Source organism: Athene cunicularia, assembly GCF_003259725.1.
Source record: "Athene cunicularia isolate RWA chromosome 2 unlocalized genomic scaffold, athCun1 chr2_part1, whole genome shotgun sequence".
NCBI classification, from domain to species: domain Eukaryota; kingdom Metazoa; phylum Chordata; class Aves; order Strigiformes; family Strigidae; genus Athene; species Athene cunicularia.
The window spans coordinates 28,848,073-28,870,576 of NW_020799095.1; the positions used below are offsets into that span (position 1 = coordinate 28,848,073).

General features: G+C 37.6%; 1 protein-coding gene across 1 annotated transcript; it reads right to left on the bottom strand.

Moving 5' to 3' along the window:
* Positions 1–7,905: 7,905 nt before the first annotated feature.
* STEAP2 (STEAP2 metalloreductase) lies at positions 7,906–20,244 on the bottom strand. Its single transcript, XM_026842904.1, has 4 exons — positions 19,718–20,244; positions 17,859–18,386; positions 16,089–16,253; positions 7,906–8,977 (listed from the first exon to the last, which is right to left on the bottom strand). The coding sequence occupies exons 1-4, from the start codon at positions 20,207–20,209 to the stop codon at positions 8,693–8,695; spliced, it is 1,470 nt and encodes a 489-aa protein (XP_026698705.1). The 5' UTR covers positions 20,210–20,244; the 3' UTR covers positions 7,906–8,692.
* Between the last annotated feature and the right edge of the window lie 2,260 nt (positions 20,245–22,504).

The following is a 22,504-nucleotide window of genomic DNA, read 5'->3' on the forward strand; positions in this document are numbered from 1 at the left end:
CGGCGGCGTGCGGAGGTGCGGCCCGTGTCCCCCCGCGGGCCTCGGCGCTGCCGCCCTCCTCCGCCCCGCCGTTGCAGGGCCCGCTGTGACACGCTCCCGCAGCCACACAATCTCTCCGCCCCCGGGGGTGCGGTGCGGGGCCCGGGCTTCTCCCGGGACAGAGCCGGGCTGGTCGGTCCGTACCTTCCGATGATGAACAATTCCAGGGTGAGAGACCCCCAGGGCAAACCCCGGCGTCGGCGGGACAGCCCTGCCTGGGGCAGCCTGGCCTGGGGACAGGCGGACGGAGTCTCCGCTCTGCATCGGCTGACACCAAACGGGTGACTAATGCCTGGGAAGTAATAAAGGCAGGGATAAAGCACGAGGGGGGTTGGGTATTTTCTCTTCTTGCTGTTTTCATCCCGAGGTTTGTTACGGCATCTTGCACCTGCCAGCACAAACGCTCCTGTGGGGATGCCTGTGCACCCGAGGGGCGCGGGGTCCCTTTCTGAAATGCACTCTGCGGGACGGGACAGGACGGGAGCGTGGCTGAGCCCGCCAACGCCAAACTGCCCGGGAGCACCTGGCCCTTTGCTGGGTTTATGCCTGGAGGAGGAGAGCGGGGTACCCAGAGGTGGCTGCAGCAGAAGGTGACAGACACCTCATGGCTTGGCCACAGGCCACTCACCTCGGCTGCCCGCCACAGGATTGGGATACGCTTTGGACAAGTAGAGCAGATGCAACTTTAGATATGCACGTATCCCAGGTCTTTGACTGCAGGCACTGTCGATTCCAACCTCAGATTTCATTAATGTAATTTTTAACTCCTGTGGTTCCAAAGAAACATTTGAATACATGAATAAATTTATTAAATGCCGAGATAGCTGTTTGAATTTCCAGACAGCTTTTACAGGAAAAGAAGTGATTGAATACTGATCCAAGGAAGAAACCTTTACAGCTCCAACTATAACCAGCACAGTTACTTTAATTCTTCCCACCCAGCTTGCCATGCTACACCCCTCCCATTTCACATCTGCCTTCTTCAGAAGTAAGCGAGATGCGTATCATATTTAGTGCTCACACACGCTATACAGTTCTTCTTCCATCAAAGGGAAAATACACAATACCACACGTACCCATCCACGCTCTGCATTTTGTAGAAGTTCATCCTGAATAAATCTCCAAAATGATAGCAAACCCAGAGCCTAGCATAGAATGGGACTCTAATTTGGAAAACGCAATGACCACTTTGACCTCCACACCATCCCGAGTGGCGTTCAGAGGCACACAGTGGCAGGACTTGTAGGACATTATAGTGCATCCACCTACTGTGATGATGAAGCTGCCAGCGTGGTGCTTGATGCTTTTCATCCACTCACGTACACACCTCTCTCCGTTCCTCTAACCATTTTAACTAGCCCATGTTCTGCTTAAACATTTGTTTCTGTGAATATTCTCAGTGGCTGTCTTGTATCTGGGCCTACACTGGATGGAACAATTTTTTTTGTTAAGCATTTGAGATGAATTGTGATCACAGTGCTTACAGGTCTGCAAGCAGCACTACACAAACTGATAGATCTTTTTGCCTGGTGCCCAGGTAGTTACTGAAGTTGTATATATTCAAAGTTTTTAAGCTTATGGAAAAAAACCCCAGTAAATTTAATTGTGACTTTAAGTGGTTTAAAGTTCTGTTACTTGTATTTTGAATGACAAATGTATAGAGAACATACCTAAATTGGGCAACTTAGCCTGTAAATTATAAGCTTAGGTCACATGCCATTTGTTGGCTGACTGTTCCAAAGATCGTGTTGCAAAGCTTCATTTGTTCACTGTGTATGTTCTTCATAAATGAAGCTTTTAAAAACTTGGATGAAAGCTACACTGTGCAAGTCTGACTGCAGGGAATCTGCTGCTCTTGGCAAATGGCAAATGTCCATCCTCACAAACCTGCAATCAACTGTGAAAATATTTACTTAACAGTTTTCTGCCCCAAACAGGCTTATACTGTATTTTTATCACATTTACCTCCTCCATTGGTAACAAATAACATTTGAGACGTCCAGGCTATCATAACTTCCAAGAGTATTAATTCACACGTATTAAATGTTAAATCTTAAAAAGTCCTAAGAAATATAAAAGCAGACTTGATGTAAAGAGGATTTCTGTTTTGACTGAGGGAAAACTCTTTTGGTATGAAGGGACATTTCAGCAAACTCTATTCTTGAGGTAATGTTATATTTCATAAAACAACAGGACTGCAGTCAAACACGTAGGGGACAGCTGTGCGTTAGAAGATAAAGTTTCCATATCTATGTCTGCCATTAATGTCCTGTTGACTTTGCTGAGTGAATCATTTCCCCTACCACTCCATATATGCAGTCTTACAATTAGGTGGCAAGCTTCTGAAGGACTATTATTCCATACAGGATACACCTTTCATGTGCTGCAGTGGGTGTCTTCAGCCCTAGCCAACTGATGTCCTTTCCTGGGCTGTATTAAACCTGAAGACTTTTTCCAAAGCCACCTGTGCTGTTTACCAAATATGACACTGAGCTCTTTAGAGTACAGAAATCAGAGCCTTCTAAGAATCAGTCTGTTGACTCTGTGTTTTCATTTTCTTTCTCCTTTCTTTTTTTTGGTCAGTAGGAAGGGGGAAAAGAAGAGGGGGCATAGGAACAGGAAAGTGCAGAACTGTCCTTCCAGACCTTCTGTGTTTGATATCCACAAAAAAATAAAAGATCTATGAAGCAGCTGGCAGTAAATTCAAACTTAAACCTGTAAAGTCAACAAGAGCTTCCATCATCTGTATTTACCTGCCCATACCATTAAAATAAGAAAGTTCGGGCCATTGGGTGGTATGGATTTGAGGGGGACTTTCATGCTGATCTTTGTTATTGTAAGGAAATGCAGTAAGTCACAGTAGACAGAACTTAAGACTTGTATAGTACAAGGTACAGCTGGACACAGGTGTAAGTTTGGGGCCCCAGCTGCCAGCATAGTATCAACACAGTAAAATGGGTACTGTGATACAGGGAAACAGGGTGAGATTTTAAAAATCTAAGAAAGACAGACTTCAAGGACCAAAATATTACTGTTACATCAGGCATAGCACAAACAGATATGAACAAACAGATATGAAATATCCTGAATTTTAAAAATACCTAAATTCCATTTGGGAATCTGGGAAGGCTATGTGACTTAATGTGAAAGTAATGTGAATCCTGCCAGCTTCACTGACTCATGCATCTTGACTTCTGTGAACTCCAAACAGTTTATGCTGTTGACCTCTAGTTAAGCAGGATTTCACCTTTCATGTATTCTTTTCCTCTTTCCTCTTATGTTGGCCTCTTTGGAAAAAAGTTATTTATTTCCAAATGAAGTGGTTCACCTATTTTTTCTCATTTACACAAGTAATACTTTCTCCCCCACACAACCACCAAACAAGATGAGTGTATCCACCTGGCAAACTTACTTGTGCCTAGCAGTCTCACTTCTGACAAACTTCTTGTTTGTTGAATGAAAAGTGGACTGAATATATGCTCATTTACTGTAGTGTTCACTCTGTGTTCTGAAAACAGAGAGAATACCTTATAGTAGAGATGGGATGTAGCTTTCCAGTGTGTCTGTGTGAAATATCTGTTATCCAGCCGTTGCAAAAGAAACAAATTGCCCTTTAGAAATTTTTTTATGAACTCACATTCAAGTTCTTCTTCTGAGAAAATGTTGATTAGAGCACACATGTATTATGAAGAAAGGCAAGATAAAAATTATTACACATAAGCACAGAAGAAAAAGCCAAATACCTGACAGTGACTTTTTATTGATTTTTGTGTAAAACACAGTCTATGGAAAAATAGATAAAATCATTACTCATAATTTATAATAGCCCTGTTCAGAGAGACAGCACAAACTGACAAACACAACTACAAAGAGAATATTGCACATGGGAAACATACTACGCTCTCTGCAAGACACAGGCAGCAAGGCATGAGAAACGGTATATAATGATAAGAGATTATTGTTCAAGTCAGTTCAATGTGACACTTATTTTAAAGGCTGTAGTCCAATTAATTCAAGCAGTATCATATACTGATACAATATCTGTACTGCAACATTACTCATTACATTGATAGAAAATACTACAGGATGAACAGCCAAGAAATCAAAAACTTGTGTAGTAGGAGATGCCTTGTCTGAAAGAAACTATGCATATGAATCTATTACCACTGCATATATGAAAATATTATACTGAAAAACTCAATCTAATTTTTATGCCACTGATAAATCTTTCAGAGGAAATCACATTCAAAGGAAAAGCTGTTTCCTAACATTCAGAAAGCATTCAGAAAGCTGTTTCCTAACGATATTCATACCTGTGAAATTTATAGACACTTGGGAACTCATTGCCTTGTATTAATTAAAAATTTCCCTTAGCGCTAGTTGGGCAGCATGTATAACTAATATATAAACACAGACAGACACAGTTTTTTATAGGCAATTAATGTCAAATAAAAATATAAATGTACTTTCTCATGTTGGCACATCATATAATGCACAATGTTGGAACAGAAAGTTAAACGTGGCACCAATTCAAAGAAACCATCACCACAAGCTAGATATGCAAAGAACTTGCAAAACAATTACAAAACAATTAATCTCTAAATAATTCAAGAACATGGGTACTTAATTAGTTCGCACATAGTCGCCACAGTTAACAGAATTTTAAGATAAAATTAAGGACACATACGGAACCTGTAACAGAACTGTATTTTAGACAATGTTAAGAAAGAATACCTTAATATCCATAGAAAACAAATAACCTGTTGCTAAATACATAGAGGTCTCCATTTTCTATATGATGTGTACAGTTATCTATTACATGTTAAGCACTATTATTTTTACTGAATAGTAATGAAGAGAAATGACGTTTATTTCATTATTCATTAGGCAGTAAGCAATTTATACAAAGTTACACAAAAATATTTTTATAGCAGGCTATTCCTCAAAATATGTTATTTATTCTCCTAAGTAACTAAGACGTTTAATCGAATTTACTTGTTTATATTTAGGCAAATGAAACTAAACTTTTAGCCTCTGGTCTTTTTCTGATGAGAAGTCCTAATTGATTTCTATAGAAGAACTCACATGTGTTTGATCACATGAATAAAGATTCCTTATGTGACTAAACATATGCATGATATGATACATATTGTGTAGTAAATGCATGAGTGTCATTTTACTTTCAGACTTAACAGTATCTTGTTAGAGTGGATTGGTCCTTGAAGAACACTAATAAAAAATATTAAAATAAGTTAATTTGTTATTCCAGTTAGGAGTAAATACCTGGCCTAATGGGAAACCATGTCATTTTGTAGCACAAATATTTCACAAAGTGTCTTTATATATTTGATCTAAAAATATCATCTTATTTATTCATACTTCAAAATTTCAACCTTTGCAGCTACTTATAAAATCAAAACTCATTTTTAATTTGCTACACACAGTTTGAAAAAAGGAACAACACATCATTATTTTCTTCAGACACCTTTGGCAGTTCAAAATTTAACAGTTTAAACATTCTTGAAGAAATTTAATGATGAAGTAACTTTTTGCATAGGAAAGAGGGCCAATACATTTCTGTATACACTGTCAGTGGTTGCATTATAGTACAATATATATAGACTTTGACAGCAATTTTCAGTGAGTACAGTATCTTAGTTCTGCAACGTTATTGCTATTGCATCAAACAGATAATTGTAGGGAACATGTAAAATTACTATAAAATAACAGCAGCGTATTCAATTTTGAAATGTAATCAGATTGTCAGCAGTTATGGTTTCTGCCCTAAATTTGTTCATGAAATTCTGCTCTCAGTTATACCATCCCATTCTAGCGATTTTAATCAGGTTTTGTGGACAGGATTGGGGTAGAATGTAGCATGGTATTTATCCCATTAAAATTCTCCAAGACTTTTTGTATTGTAAGATTTTTTAAATTAATTTTATTTGAAGAATTGAAGCACAAATGCCTAAGCTTTGTGTGGTTTCTCTCTGCAATAATGGAATAGGAAACAGGCCAGGAAATTCCATTTCATATAATTCTGCCAGCCTTTCAAGAAATATACAGCTTTCTGTATTGGAATGTATTTACAGTCAGGCAAAGTAAGTTAGAGGTTGTAATTGTCACTCGTTCTTCATTTTTATGTGAAAACCTCATTCATACTAGTTTAGGCTCCCGTCTATTTTCAACAATGGCAGGTGTTTCACTTAATGTTTAGAATGTTTAATAAAATAGCATAGTGCTTGTGTATCAACACAAGTATCAATGAAATAGCTGCATAGTGGAGGAGGGACAATATTAGTACCTTGAAACTGATTTATTTTTGGAAAAAAGAATGCAAACTTTTAAAATTAATTTGATAGATGTATTAAACTATTTTTTTTTTCTCTTCCATCTTTTCCTTTCTTTTCCTGTAGAAAACTGGGAAAGTTTCAAATTTCTAGAAAAGTTGGATACATTTTTTGAGGAAGTAGCTGTTAGATACAATAGTCCAGAGGCAGCACTTTAAGTCCTAAATTACTGATTTCCAAGAGTCTGAGAAGTTCTGTCAGAAGAATAATCACTGGACACGTGCCCTCTTTTTGGAAGCATCTGTCACTTGTCAGCTATCAGAAATAAGTCTCAAAGACCTTAGTCTGACCAATTATAGCTGTTATTACTGTTTAGTTTTTTTAAAAAGTTGAAATACAAAGAGTTTTCTCTTTACAATTGCTTCCCTCCTGCTTAAAAAGGAGAATAAAATTGAGTTTTCCAACTATTTGTGAACTGAAAAAAACTTCTCAAATTTCTGTTGACATGCATGAAATATAGGATATTTTTTAAAAATGCTTTCACAAACCTCCATTTTCAAAAAGAATTCATTGACCTCTCATTTGATACAAAACGTTTTTAAAGAAATATTAAAAATGCTTTAATTCTGGAAAAAATAATGCAAATATTTTATTTTTCTTGTCTAGATTTGAACATACTTAAAATGAAAGCAAGTTTATTTGTCTCTTGATTTGCAACAAACCCAGAATATACACAAGTTTAGATGAATAAATTTGAGGAATATGGATACTACAATAAAAATAAAATTGTTGTAGATTTTTAAAAATCTGAAATGAAATTAAGAACAACTAACATGAACTCTTTAAATCTGGGTTGGTGTAACTGGGGGCAGAGTCTGAGTCAAGATTCTTCTTGTTCTGTGGAGCTCCTGGTTTCATTACAAACAGAGATAATGAGATTTACAGGAGCACTGATGTTGAAGGATAAATTCAGGCTTAAGTACTGTATATTTCTGATGTGTTGACGACAAATTCTTGCGAAGTAGTAAATAATAAGTGAAGGTTCAGCTAAGAATTCAGAGATCCTAACAGTCCAAGTATAGATAAGAAAAATGTAATTTCATACAAGAAAATTACACATTTTGATTCATTGAAATAAAGGTTTTGCTAATTAAGCTGGCATAGCCTGAAGGTATGAGTTGAGTTTGGCTATTTTGTTAGAGTAGAACCTGATAAAGCAGTAGTAATAAATAATTGTGAATGTTCTGTTGAATCCCACAGGAAATGCAAATGTCAAGTTTTAGCGATAAATTCATTTTTAAGTACAAGAATAATCATTTTGTTTCTCAAAAATTCAGGCATATCCCAGAGACATTGTAAAAGTAAGACTTTTATATAAAAATAGAAGATTGGATTTGCACAAAAGATACTAAGAATTTAAGACAGTCTCTGGGAAATTCATATATAATAACTGAAATTCCAGTGTAGAAACATGTAGAATATGAGTATTGTGATGCTTCCCTGTTGTACCAACGTACTGGAAGTTTCACAGTAAAAATGGATTTTTATTGTTGCAGATTTCTCACCTTTTTTTTAAAAAGTATTTCCTGATATTTTGAAATAATTTTAAAATCAAAAACTAGGTGCTTGCACACATATGTGCAAGTCTTTCTATACATGTGTAACACTGTTTTGAATTTTCATTATATGATGTATGGAAATAAAGAGATGCCAAAGGTCTAAAATCCTATGTGATACTTTGAAAAAAACAATCCCATTAGTACAATACCATTTGCTTACAAGAGGTACAATGACACCATAACTGAACCTGGGTTTGGATATTCAGATCATGGAATGGTGTAAAACTACACACAAATAAATGTACTGTACATGTGCAGTACATCATTACAAATTAATTTGCTTCAAAAACCTGATTATTTTCTAAATTATTAACTCTATTAGTCCATATTCTGAACTCACTAACTCAAAAGTGTGGTTTTAATAAAACAAACACTGCCCAGAAAACGTGGTATTAATAAATAGCACTCTGACACATATGCTCTAAGTCAAAGAAATATCTGGAAAGCATGGTTATAATACAATATTGATGTGATATAACTGTGCAAAGGAGCATTAAAAAAATTCTGATTTCATAATCATTTGCCCTCTGTAATTCAAAACAAAAACATTTTCATAGTTTTCTGAAGTAGTAGTCTTCTAGTTATAAATTTATCATAGTTTGGTTGAGAGCTTGTACTATACGCCAAGCAAGTCCACAGTGACTTTACTCATACTCTAACTAAAGTCCTAAAAGTACAAGTCTATGACAAAACAAACAACCCACCCAAACTTCTACAACAGTGCTGACAAATAGTAGTCTATCATCACATCACAGTTATCCTTTCTGGAGAGAGATGTGAAACAGACCCACTTGCTTCTTCTATAACATGGCTTTTCTCCCATCCTCTTCGAATTCTCCTCAGTTTCCTACTTACACATGGCAAAAGTAAAACGATCTTACCTAGAATTACAATGGAAGGCAGAACAAGGGCAAGAACAAAATTTGGTGGTGTATAAAATCTGTAATACTCTTCTTCAAAAGCTCTTTTCCATCCATAAAGCAGTACATGGAAAGTACTTATGAGCAGAGCAATGTATCCAAGTGTAGACTGAAAAAAAGAGGGAACAGGGAAAAAAGAAAGAGATAATAGTACTTGGTCCTACATCCAACAGCTCTAAACCATTATTTTAACATTCCTACTAGACACCATGTTAAGATTTCTTACCTATACACTATTTTAAATTAGTGATATGGGGTTTTAAGTTCACATGGTCTGAAAACTACGGCCTGAACTCAACACTGATGTTGATGGTGTACTACGTACCTCTGCTATCATCTATAGGCCTTAGTCAAAGCTGAAATGAAGGTGATGTTTGCCCAAATTCTGAGTAATGGAAGTCAACTTCAGGATATGTGTGTGAGTAAGGAACAATCCCAGTGAAGTTACTAGAACAACATAAACTGTGATTGGAAATTAAGTTCTCTGTGTCTTAACTATGAGACTAGATCACTTACAAGATGAATGACTATGGAGCAATGCAATTCTGCTGGAAGAGATCTGAGCCTAACACTCCAGATTTTTATCAGCCTGAGAGGTGCAGTTTGCTTCTTCCTCATAATGACCTACATCCACTTGTCTGACCATCCCTTACCTTTCTCCATCAGCTGTTGCCTACTGTTTAATGGGAATATCTGGACTGCAAGACTTGGGCATAATGGCACAAGGCAATGATGCAGTTTATCATAAACAATAGTGCCAGATGAAATGTGAAGTAGAAGGTTCCCATGGCACCCTGCAGAGGACCTTTTACCACGTAATATAGAGCATGCCACAGAAGGTAGTGCTAATAGAGGTCATTCACCATCTCTGTGAATCTGCTCTTTTAAGAACCCTGTAGTTGTATTGCTCTGCAGATTTTAGTTAAATGTATTAACTATGGTAAAAAAAGAATTCTGGTGGTGAACAAGTGAAGAAAACCTCTTTTTGGCTAAAAGTGATGTCATGACTAACATGGTTGCAAAACATTTGTAGAAAATAATCTAAACAGAGAATGGATATTAAGAAAGGTAACTAGCTAGCAAGGTTTGGTTTAATTCCAGTAATCAGAGAGGCAAACAAAAATGCAGCCTAAGGGTCTATAATAGTGAAAGAATTAATTCTGTCTACTTCAGGATAAACCAGTTTCCAGGGAAGGAAGAATGTCTGAGCTAAAAGCATTTGCAAGGACTCACAGATAAAATGATATAAAAAGGAAATACTGTTGTTAATTTCTAGAGAATGGTACCATGTTTTTTTAACTTGCCAATGTTTATCCGTTTTTTGCCAATGATTTCAGAGCCATGTTGCCATGTTTTAGATATGCTGCACTCTTTTTTAAAAAAAGAACAATTTACTCCCGAAATACTTCATAAGAAACAGAACAATCAGAAAACCATTTGTGGATATGAAAACGGCATATGAAATATCTGAACGGAAGCTCTGGTAAGAAATTTGGACAGCAAACAATTTTTTTTTTTTTTATTGCAGATTTTTGCTGGTATGACTGTCCTGAATTCATTGCTGTTATATCACTGCCAGCAGGGATAAGGGCACAAGTGAATCATATCGCTCATTTCTTCACCAGGCTTACTGGTAAGAACTATAACAATTCTTGGAAAAGAAACAGGAGGGAATTTTATAAAGACTCTTCCAAAATCTTTCAAAAAAATTTGTAATGCTGGTTTAAATTCCATCTGAAAACTACAGTTTTGAGACATCTATATAGGTCTTTGTATCTAATGGTCAATGGAAGCTAAGAAGTACATCAGTACATTTATCAGTACATTTTGAACTAACAGCATAAGGACAAGAAAAACATATGATGCACCTCTATTAAGGTCTTTTTTTTGCCCTGTGCAAAGTTGCCATATGCTTCTTTGAAGAGTTGGTAAAGCATGTGCTAGTATGTACTGGGCCATTTCAACCACTCATCTAGAAATCTGACAACAAAGACACTCCTATAGCAGCTTCTGTTAGCCACTGATGGTATTTTCTTCTACCAGGCCTTTAATTGCTCTATTTCTGTGCTGTACTTTTGACACTAATAACATTGCTTAGCTAGAAAGAGGATGTCCTCCACACAACTTAGCATTCTGCAGTCTTTGGTTTGTTTAGTCAGGGCAGATCTGCACTAGGAAGTTCCATTAAGAGCATTTATCCCAGCTTGCAGCTACTGACAATGACTTTTAGAAGAAGTACAAGCAAGACTTGCTGCCTTTGCTACTTAAGTAAAACCCCACTGCAGGAGGCTGTGTCAGTAAAAAACTTGTGTTTGTTATAAAGACTTGATTTTTATGTATCTGCAAATGTTCAAAGACTGCAAATGTTCAAAGACAACAATAGCTGTATAGTACAACAATGGCTGTACAATGAGGAAACTCAGAACTGGCGAAGCAGACTTGGACAGAGACATCAGCTACTGCAGGATAAAGCACTGAATAAATATAAAATAAATTTAAAAAAAAAATCAGTTGGTAGCACTGGATCATGATACAAATTTTGGCCAGTGGTAGTGTCAGAAAGCCATATTCAAAAGTTGACAACCTCTATGGATGCCAATGTGAAAGATGTTACAATTACTGAGAAATAAATTATGATTTTGCTGTGGGAGCTGTTGCTGCAAAGCAATCTGTTTCAATACTGGAAAGGTGAGAGGGGTGCCATCATTCAGGTATGCAAGGTCGTTCTCTTCTGCACAAGTTTATAACTAGTCAATGTGGAGGAGGGAATACAAGGAATAAAGACAACGGATTTCCTGAAATGTAGCTGTGTGTCAGATGGAATATACATATTGCATTTTTGTCTTCCTTTCCTGGCTTTTTGAGACAAAAAGAAAGGGATGAATGTGTCTGTGGGAGCCAGAAGATCACTTACACTGATGTTAGCACAGGGAGGCCAGGAGAGGCACAGGATGCTAACTTCTTTAAGAGCAGAGGACTTCTGAAAGCAGCAAGAAGGGATACTTTTCCTTCACTGGTAAATTCACATTGGCGAGTGAGTAGCACTAACAGTCTTAAGTCAGTCTTGGGAACCCTCTGCCTAGGCTCTAGGACAGCTGCTGGGAAAAGGGGAAGAACATCTTTGGTTGCTTTGCTTCCTTCTCTTCCATAACAGTGTTTCCTGGAAACTGAGTAATAGATTAGCACATTTCCTACAGACTTCCCAGTCTTTTAGCTTTTCTCTAAGTCTTCTCTGTTTCATTTCTTTCCCTTCCTGATCAAAGTCAGTTTTTTAGCCAATGTGGGAGATTCCCAGCCAAGGTCAACAATAAACTGGACAAACTGGCATTGTTTGGGGTGGAAAATAAAGTGTTAGAGAAGTGGAAAGATCCCTAAAATGCTACCAGGAAGACATACATATATAGAGACACAAATCTGCTCTGGGACAAACCTGCTTCAGGAGTTTCATGATGGTTCAGTAGTTCCAAGCAATTTATATATATAAAAGGTATTTTCTAAAGCCTATGTTTATGCAAGGTATACTTCAGATTCCCCCAGTAACCAGATATTGCTAAACTTACAAACAGGTGTAGCAATTCTGACTGGAATCTTAGCCATAAACTTTCCAAGTACTCAGGCCTCATTCTTCTTTACTCTGGGAGAAAAGTGTCCTATTCTTATGGGAGAACCAAGGCAGGGTAGCCCTTCCTCAAAGTGTATGTGCAAGAGAAGTTTTACTAATACTGGTTCCAAAAAACTTTAGGCTCGTGCTAGCAGACAAAATGAATATTTACAAAAAGATCACCTTCCTAATAGGCAAATGGGAGATTTGTGCTGATTTTTGCTAAGAAACATAAAGCTCAGTTTTCAAAGCCAGGCTGCTCTGTCCATTGCCACTAAGTGAAGTGCTTTGGACTTGAACTCTTAGACTGCAAAACAAAAGCAATGGCCATTTATGCTTACATTACATATTTAGAGTTTAACTTCCTTCAGAAGACTGAAGGACCTGGTACAGCACTGTTTGCAGACAACATTCTCCATTTCCATGTATTTTATGTGAACACTCAAGGACTGCTTTCAATAAAAGCCTTTTTCTGTTTGCAGTGTCTTGGTTTAGGCTAGTTACTCTGCCTGGTCTGACAAAATCAAATTCTTTTTTATTTCTTGCTCATGTCTACCTTTGTTTCTTATCCAAATATGCTTAGAAGAGAAGAAGAAGAGTACTGAAATGGCATTTAAGAGAATTGATGCATAAATGTATCAGTCCCAGCTTCTTTCCTCAGTAAGCTCCAACTCTGGGTCATGTTAAGATGCCTGCAAAGTTTCATGCTAAGCTTCCATCATCAAGGATCTCCTACTGAGCAAACTCTTTATCACTGTCTGGTTCTGTGGCTCCTCCATCTGGATGTTAAAGTGTTTCTCTCTGAATCATGATGAAGTAACCAGATACTTGTTTTGTACAGTGGTCAGCTCTGTACTGCAGCAACTTCAAGTTTTCTACTGGTCTCTTAGCTCCTGGTAGGGCTGACACAGTAACTTCCTTTTGCATGTTTCTTCAACCTTCTCATATCTCACTTGATTCATATTTGTACTCTGAGGGAATGAGTGGAGCCTGCACTGCTTCTCTTCTCAAAGTCCTTTTCCCTTGATTAAGCAGGCTGGAATTTCTGTGGCTGCTGACACCAGTGTTGTGAAACCACGCTAGTTAAGATGAAGGCATCTCCAAAATAACTGGGGATATCAAAGTCAGCAGTGATTTCTGCACAGTGATTACCAAAACTGAGATTTATTTACAGTATTAGGAAGACTGTGGTAGAGGTCTGTTTGAATCACTGTAGGTAAGGGAGATGCTGCTCAGGGTTTGTACTACTGGAACAAGCCTAGAAAACAGTTTATACTGTGTATGTTAATAATTTGTTAATCTTAAACTCAGATATTCCCAGTAGGACTCAAGACTGAGTGTGTTTTAGTAATAAAACTCTTCAGATGAGACAAGACCCTTATTTTGATGTAACTATTAACTAAGATGAGCAAGCAATGCTATGTTGTTCTCAATGGGAAGTGCTGAGGTGAGAAACTGAGTGTGTTGACTGACTGATTCTTCATCTGTCAGATGCAAAACAAGTTCAGCAATTACTGTGGCAAATCATCTGAGATCCAGGATGAAAGCTAGAGACACACTGCTTTTCCTAGTTAAAAAAAAGAAGCACTAAGATGATGGGCTAATAGTTCCACTGTTTGTCCCCCTGATTTAAGAGAAGATTGAGAAAATTAGGTTCAACTTCACTTCATATTGCACTTCAGTAGGAAAAAAAAAAGACAAGAAGTATTATGATGTTTTATCTGTACTACTTGCATACAGGGCACAATGAAGCTTGTGCAGAAATGAAGACTCCTCTTACTTCAGTGAAGGATCACTGAAAATCTGTTTTCTGACTGAATACAGCAAGAGGACTTTTTTGAAGGACAAGTAACTAAATGAAGAACAATTTACATCCTAAGAAGTCATTAATGACAAAGTACCTTTAATGATCATTAACTTCAAGGAAACTTTTAGTAGTTCGGTACTTTTTGTGATTAAAAACTGCAAATTATCATCCATTAACTACCCATACCAGTTCTCTTTAGCATGTAATGCAGTATCAACTGTAACATACCTCCAGAGCAACTCATCCCCAATAAAGTTCCTCAAAATAATGACAGATGATTCATTACAGTTCATAATTATTTAAATTCAGAACTATTTTTACTTTATTTACAATGGAAATAAGTGCAATAAATATGACACAATGGAAAATGCCCTTGTAGACACATCATTATGTGATTATTGTGTGGGTTTTGACTCAGTCACACAAGCCTGAAAATTTGGAAATTTGAGTAAGGAAAAACAGGACAGAAATGTTGGGTTTGTGGCCGGAAGTCATGACTGGATAAAGGCATCACCTCACTCACAAGTGAATACATATTTTTCCCTTTTGCACTGATCTTTTACATTACCCAACAGCAGTACTATTGTCCCCAATACTGAACTCTGGATGACAGGGATGTTTTAACAAATCAAAATGGGTCTTTAATCCTTCTAAAGGCTCAAAACCATGAGCGTGAATAAACAGTTCTGTCAGGGGAAACTGAATTTGAAAAATTTTTCATCAAACTTGACAGGAAGATACTATTTTACACACAGAAGACCTCTGACAACTACAGCCAAAGAAGTGTTCCCCATCACTCCCTTTAAAATGTCTGAAAATTATAAAGCACAACTCAAGCCCTGAACGGTACAGTCAGTGCCTGGGTTCTGAAGGTAGGAATATGTAAACAGTAACAGGACTAAGAATTAGGCAGTATCATTACAATGGCTATGTTGAAAAGCCAATAATCAGAAAAGACTGAGTAAAGACTAAAGTACTGAATCCAAAGTCAGAGAACAAAACAAGACGTAACAAAACCCAGAACTGCATGTACACACTTAGGAAATTTATCACAAGATGAACTCCTAATAAAATTTGTTATTGCTGACTGCTACCTACAACTAAAGGCAATGTTGTTTGGAAGGACACATTAAGCTGTTTATTAAAGCCTTTATTTCTCAGTATTTTACGCCAGTGAGGTCTGCCTGTTGTAGATATTTAACTGAGGCAGGAGGGCAGCAGAAGGCATGCCAGGACTTGGAAAAGCCTCTGCTTTTAATAAAACAAAGCTGCATATTTTACTAATGGGTATTTTAAGCTAATGGGAATAAGACAGTTGAGAGCTGTATTAATTTCCACACAGTGGAGGGGAAGCAAAACTGAATCAATGACCATGGCTGTCAGAGGGTTGTGCAGTAAAAATCCTGCAGGACAAATTAAGTCTTCAATTTTAACAGTTGTGTGCATCTACACACAGTAGTATCTCTCATCAGTATCACTGCCTTTAGCGAGTTTGTCCAAATTTATCTAATTTGAATTTAGCAAGAAATTCCAACAATGGAAAAGGAAGAGATTAGTGCTCATTTGGTCTTAGCTGTGTTAGTTAAGACCAAGAAGTGTAAAATGCAAATTCCTGTTCTAACACTCAGGAAGTGCTTAATGTGCCTTCATGGTAATACATCTACCAAGTAAGGATATGTTGTTTTTACTAACTTACCAGAGAAAGGGGAAAAAAAGCTCTCATCGTGTTGCAAGGCGCTTTTGTTCATGATTATGATCATCATCAAGGAATTCTTATTTCTACAAAACCCCCTTATTTAAAAAGTAACACACCTGAATAAAACTGAACTCCCTCCAGTTTAAGGCACTGTTTACTGAAGGGATGGAAGTTACTGCCAGCAAAGAAAGCAATCCAAGACTCATTATTCCAAAGGAGACATACATTTCAATTCGCCACACTTCTTCCTCATTCCAAGAATTTTCCACATTTGCATGAACCTGATGAAAGAACAGTAAAGCATAAAGAAGCACTTTATTGTATAGAATATTAAAAATATCAACAGAAGTGATTTTGCTGACTAAAGTCTTCAGTCACAGGACAACTATAAAATGGGGTCAAATATTTCAGAGATTTCCTCGTATCTTGGGAGAAAAATAATTATTTCCTTACTGCTGGTATTGGCTCTTGTAAAATTAAAAATATGTTAAACATAGAAACTTAGATGAATTGTTAAAAGCACATGTAACATTATATACTATTTATAACAATTATGTAACTCTGCTCATTCCTATATGCTGTAGAAAAGTAGCTGTGTTCTTCAGACTCTGGAAACTTAAATTTTATAACATACATTGGGTAAACCTGCAATTTTAGTTTGTTACATTCAGAAATATTTCAGCATCATTTCCTGGTTTTGCTTCAGCTCCCTATGCTGAGTCCAAGTTATTTTGCCTCTTACACTGTTGACATCAGATACATCCAATATTCTGTTCTTGTTGGGGAGCTTTATCAGAAAAAAGAAACTACTCAGGTCCTTAACAATTGAGGGGTGGATATTCGATTATTTTTCCACTTTCAGGTGAACTACTGTGATATTGCATGTCTTGAAAGAGGTTCACTAGGAATCTTAGCAAGTGAGATTTTTACAATATTATTAAAACCATGGTAATTTCTTAGTAAAAGTATCAGTGGATCCTTTACTAAGTGTGAACAATTACAGTTTCTTGCTGCCTTTTATAGTTTTGCTCTTCTTGCCTTTCTCTTAAGTTCAGTTTTTCATGCTAGTCCTTTAAGAATTTGTGGACCCCATCCCCGTGAATTTGTTTCATTTTATTTGATTTCCTTAGTCCGCTGTTCTTTCTGTTCCATCACATTTCTCTTTCCTGCAGGTTTTAGGTGCTGAATGGCAATGATGCTTTTCTACCACTTTAAAGGTGACAATAAGCTACCTCACTGACAGACAGGAGCATTAGACCCTCTTCTAAAGGATGACAGTTTTGTCGGAGATTGTTTCAGGTTTATGCAAGACCAATTGCTCCTGGGAACTGTGAATCAGTCTCTATTGCCTGGAATAGATGATGCTCACAGAATTTTTAATGAACAAAATATTTTTACCACTGGTCCAAAATGTTACAAAGTAGCAGCATTTCTATTTTATAAACATAGGTGTGTCTGTAAGCGTTATTACAATAACTACCCTTATACTTTTCACAGGTGTAACTGCACTTATGATATACAGACTTCCCCCATATGTTAAGTATACATAGAGAGGACCATACCTCAGAAGTTTCCTGCTGTTACTCTTAACCTGTCTATCCTACATTCTCCTTGTGTATATTACTATCAGGGATTTAAGTAGGATACATCCTTGATTTCCCCTGCCACACAAACTTGACTGCAGCTTGACCCACAAGGTGAGCACAATGCATAGATGTTTCTTTTAGTCTCCCTTCTTATTCAGCGCTAGCTATGCATAAGAAAACCCATAACATTCTCTGCTGAAAAGAGTGGAACACATTCATAAAACATATATATGTTGTATTCAGGAGCCACATGCATACAGCCAAGGCATTTTTGGCTTACTGAACTGAAGATCAGCTTACCTGCTGATATGCCATATTGAGGAACAAGTATCGCTCCGATCTCCTCATAGGTAAGCAGAGGCTGTATGCCACATGCACTGTTGCAAAGAAAAAACTGAGCAGTCCAAGCTGCTTTCGACACTGGAGCCAGTTGTCCAGCCAAGGTGGAAATCGCCTATACTTAGTACCATAGTGAAGCTGATAAGCAGCTGCAATAAGTCCTGATAAATACACTAGAGAAAGTAAAGTGATAGCAACAATTGGTAGAGTCTTGTTCACAATCTCTATGGGGATCTTGTAAAAATCACTCTGCTGATTTCTCACGTATGGATGGACTACATCTCTGACGAAGGAATAGATGAAGAAAAACGTTGCCAGACTAATGGCTATCACTACAGGCCCCTTCCACAGTGTGAACAGTCGCAGAGGTACATTTTCAATCTCCCTTGAAGATGACAGTGCCCCCAGATCAATAGGAATAAAACTGAGTTGACGGGCAAGCTCAATAACTTGATGGCGAGCCTGAACATGGTTACTGCATATATAGACCTGTTGGGAAAGTCAAGTGATTTGTCTGTAGTTAGAAAAAGAGACTCAAAGGTAAAAAAAACACAAACACCACAAAAAACCCTTAAGGGCCTCCAAGTCAAACCCACAGAACTACTGCTAAAACCGTACACTGTTATCCCAGCTTGTGTCACCAAGATGAGAATGAAACCACATACAACTCCAGACAAAGTGAACACAGCGCACACTGATTTAGAAACAGAGCAACCAAACCAAAATTGTCTTTTTCTTGGAGTTAATAATGAGCTGACTGAGGGATGCCCTGGCAATCTGCACAGACACCCTGCCCCACCCTGAAATGTCTACAGGACTGGATTGAATTTGAAACAATGGCTAAAAGCATTTCAGAAAATCACGAGGCTCTCAAAAATACAGAAATCTTGAATGATGACCCTAAACCAACTTTAGCATAAACAGAATACAAAGCAAAAAACTTATCTCTCCATGTATAACAATTTTAGCTTAATTTCACAATCCATATTTCCACAAAAATTAAATGTTTAACAGAAAGGACAAAAACTAGCAGCCAAATAAGAACTCCTTCTAAAGACCAGTTTATTACATAGTGAAAAAACCGCACTGCTACAAAGTACTTTAAAGTTCCTTTAAAATTTACAGTGGGCTGTAGTTTGCCCAACACTGCTGATCATCTGCATTAGAGCAAACATGAGCTTTTCTGACAGGAGTTAATTACTTATAGTGCAGTGCTATTCTGAAAGGGGATAAAAATAGTACGGTGAGGTTATTTTTAAAATTATGCTAATTCTGTATCAATTGCATTCCATTTAAAATCTACCTGAAGTGCCAGAAAACTCAATTTAGTCTCCAACAGTCATGTTACAGCAGTTATTTCTCATGCACTTCTTGGAGTCCATCAAGCTGTGAAGGACTGAGTTCTTGCATAGGCTGAAATCCTTTATATCACTTCAGCAAAGCATCAAAAACAAAGGCTGCTTTTCTATATTCACGATGAATTTGGGGAACATACTGGGAAGGAATTTGAACCCAAGTAGTCCTGGATCAAATAAATGATCACTTAGAAACATATGGGCCTCCTTCTGTTTTCTCATATTTATGATCTTGGGGCATTCTAAAATCTAGATAATTTCTTTCATTCACTTTGTTGTTACACTGAATGAAAGCATTTTTAGAACAGCTGACTCCTTAGCCCTGGGATCAGGACCTGAGATTTCTGTGCATTTTAGGTAGATTAGGTCAGGCAGGATGAAACCCATGAGTTCTGGCTGCTCACATTCTGTTCCTGACATTTTGATCTTACAAACAAGTTAAATTAATACAAATACAACATTTACCTGTCTGCTGGCATCCTTTGGTCCTAACTGCAGTGACCAAGCTGAAATGACATTGAATCCTTTGACAATCAGGGAATCTGGGAAAAGTGATGCCAAATACTCTGCATTGGAGTCCGGATATTGGTCTACTCTTGTATTATTGCTGACATCAATCAGAATTTTACCAGCAAGTAAATGTTTGAGGTCCCACAAAGAGGCATAATGTTCTCTGTGTATGGCTACAAAAATGATGCTTGTTTTTGCTACTGCATCTTCATGGTGAGTGACATCAACCACGTGGGGAAAGAACTCAGCAGCAAGTTTAGGGTTTCTGCTTCCTACGACCACATGGTACCCGCACCTGATAAGTCTAATTGTCAATGACTTAGCAAAGTCTCCGCTTCCAATGATGCCTATTGTGATCTTACTGGCATCCTTAATGCCATTGGCAACATTTGGTAGAAAAGTTTCATTGAGGTTCTTAGGACTTCCCATCATAGAGATTGATTCCATACTTCCAAGACACCAAACCTACAGTAACTTCTTCTGGGGAGTTAAAAAAAAAAAAAAAAAAAAAAAAAAAAAAGAAAGAAAAAAACAGAAAGCAACAGAAGGAAAAATGCAGCATCATAAAATTTTACGAGACATCAGAACCCATAAACACCTCTAGGAGCAAAATCTGTGCTTCTACGTTTCATGGTATATTTTCTCCATAAAAAGTATGTGCTAATCAAAGTTGTCTTGCAATGTTTCACTAATACAAGGAAAAACATAAAATACTTCAAGCACTTCAATAATACAGTTACAGAAATAAATTATATTTTTTTCTATCTTCTCCTATTCTCTATCTTCTATTGCTCCAGAATATTGGACCACAAGATAAAACTTGCACTCCTGAAACTAATGGCCAATGTAATAATAAGAAGCAACATGTAAGGAAAACTGGGCAATTATCGAAAATATTAGAAGGTAGAGATAGCTGGCCTGTGGCTGCCATAAGGACAGTGAGTTCATGGAAGTTGAATTCCACTAAAGGCTTATGCAGGTTATTATCGTGGTATCCTATACTGGCCAGGAAAGAAAGGATGAAAAAGTCTCAAAGCTGCAAATGTCATGGCTACCACCGTAACGCATACCTGTCATGGGCTGCCCGCATGGATCCCATGGCAAAGACAACAAGGGAGATTTGTCAAGGCCTATTCATGAGATCATTAATGACACTGCTAGGTCAGACTGCTAGGCCTGGCCATGGATGTATAAGGATTAACTGTGAGTGCAAGGGTAAAGGATTCAGGGCTGTGGGTCACAAATATGCTTAACAGAATTTTCTGACCAGGCAAAGAAGATAAATCCTGGAGACAAGCACATGGGACAGCATTCCACAAAAAGCTTATGGCAGGAAGAGATAGATTTCATGCAATAATAAAAGGTAAGATAGTTTCAGGACTCCAGTTCAGTAAGAGAGGCTTTGAAGAAGAACAGAGGCTAAAGCTCACAGAAAATGAAAAGGAATACTGCTATATCTTTGGAGAGAAGAGGTCACAGAACTGCAGTAAAGCTGTAACAAAGACAAAAAAGACATAACAACCCAATAAAACAACCCCCAGGAGGGAAGTCTTCACATAAACCCACAGTTACAACAAAAGTGGTTCTGCACTGTAGAAGAGATATGAGTTCTGAAAATGAAGGAAGCAATGAGCAAAGGCAGGTGAAGAAGAAGCAATGAGAAACCATGAGGTGGCTGTCTTGGGAGCAATCAACAACAGAGCACACAGAAAGGAGGAGCCAAATGAACTTCCTTCTGAGCCACCACCCAAGAGCTGATATGATCGTAACTAATCAGCAGTGGGGGACTTCATCCAGCCATTGGCTAGGAATACAGTATGTGTGGTGAACAACCTCCCACAATAAAAAATAGCTTTGTGTTTCAGAAAGTGGAGGAAGCTACTAGAAGAATGGGCACTTTTTATTTCAGCTTTAACTAGAAGGAAAGAACTCATTAAAACTGGACTGAGACTCTAAAGACAGAAAGCAATATGTGAAAGTGACCACAAAATCAGTATTCTAAGAAAAGATCCTAACACTGAATCTTTCCAGCAGAGGCAGGCCACATAAGATTTTTATGCACTCACTGAAAAAATACTTATTTCATACCATGCAAGCTGAAATGTACCTAGCACATGACCAAAATACCAGTATTTCCTGTACCACAATGGATTCACATCCAGGAACATAATGAGAATACCTGTATTTTGATCAGATAAGAGATATACATTAACTGGAAGTGACAGAACACGCATGCTTTCACCATGGGATGACAGAGGGCCATTTCAGTTCCTGCCACGTGATGTGAAGGTGCTGCAAAATTTTGGCATAGAAAGGGAACCGCAGTGAGGGAATGGGCTACCAGTAGCATTTAACCATACTTCAGCCTACTTTCAGTTTTTGTCCCAAGGATCCTTAGGAGGGTGGGCATCAAGGATTTGGACATGATGAATTGCTTTGGTGAGCTAAATTTGGCCCACTGGTCCAAGTTTCTCACTGCCTAAGGAAAGCTGAGTGTGAGGAACAGAATAAAACTAACAGACTTCAAAAAACCCCTCAGGAAATAGGTAGACATGACTCTTGGGCAAATAATCTAAGAGATAGAAGAAATCAGAGAGCTAGCAGTTACTGAAAGGGACTACATTAAATTCACAATAGCAATTCAGAGGCAAGAGAGTGTATGACTGTTTTAACTACATCAGGAGAGCTTTAATGACCTGAAAAATCACACAAAAAGTAAAAAAAAAAAAAAAAAAGGGGGGA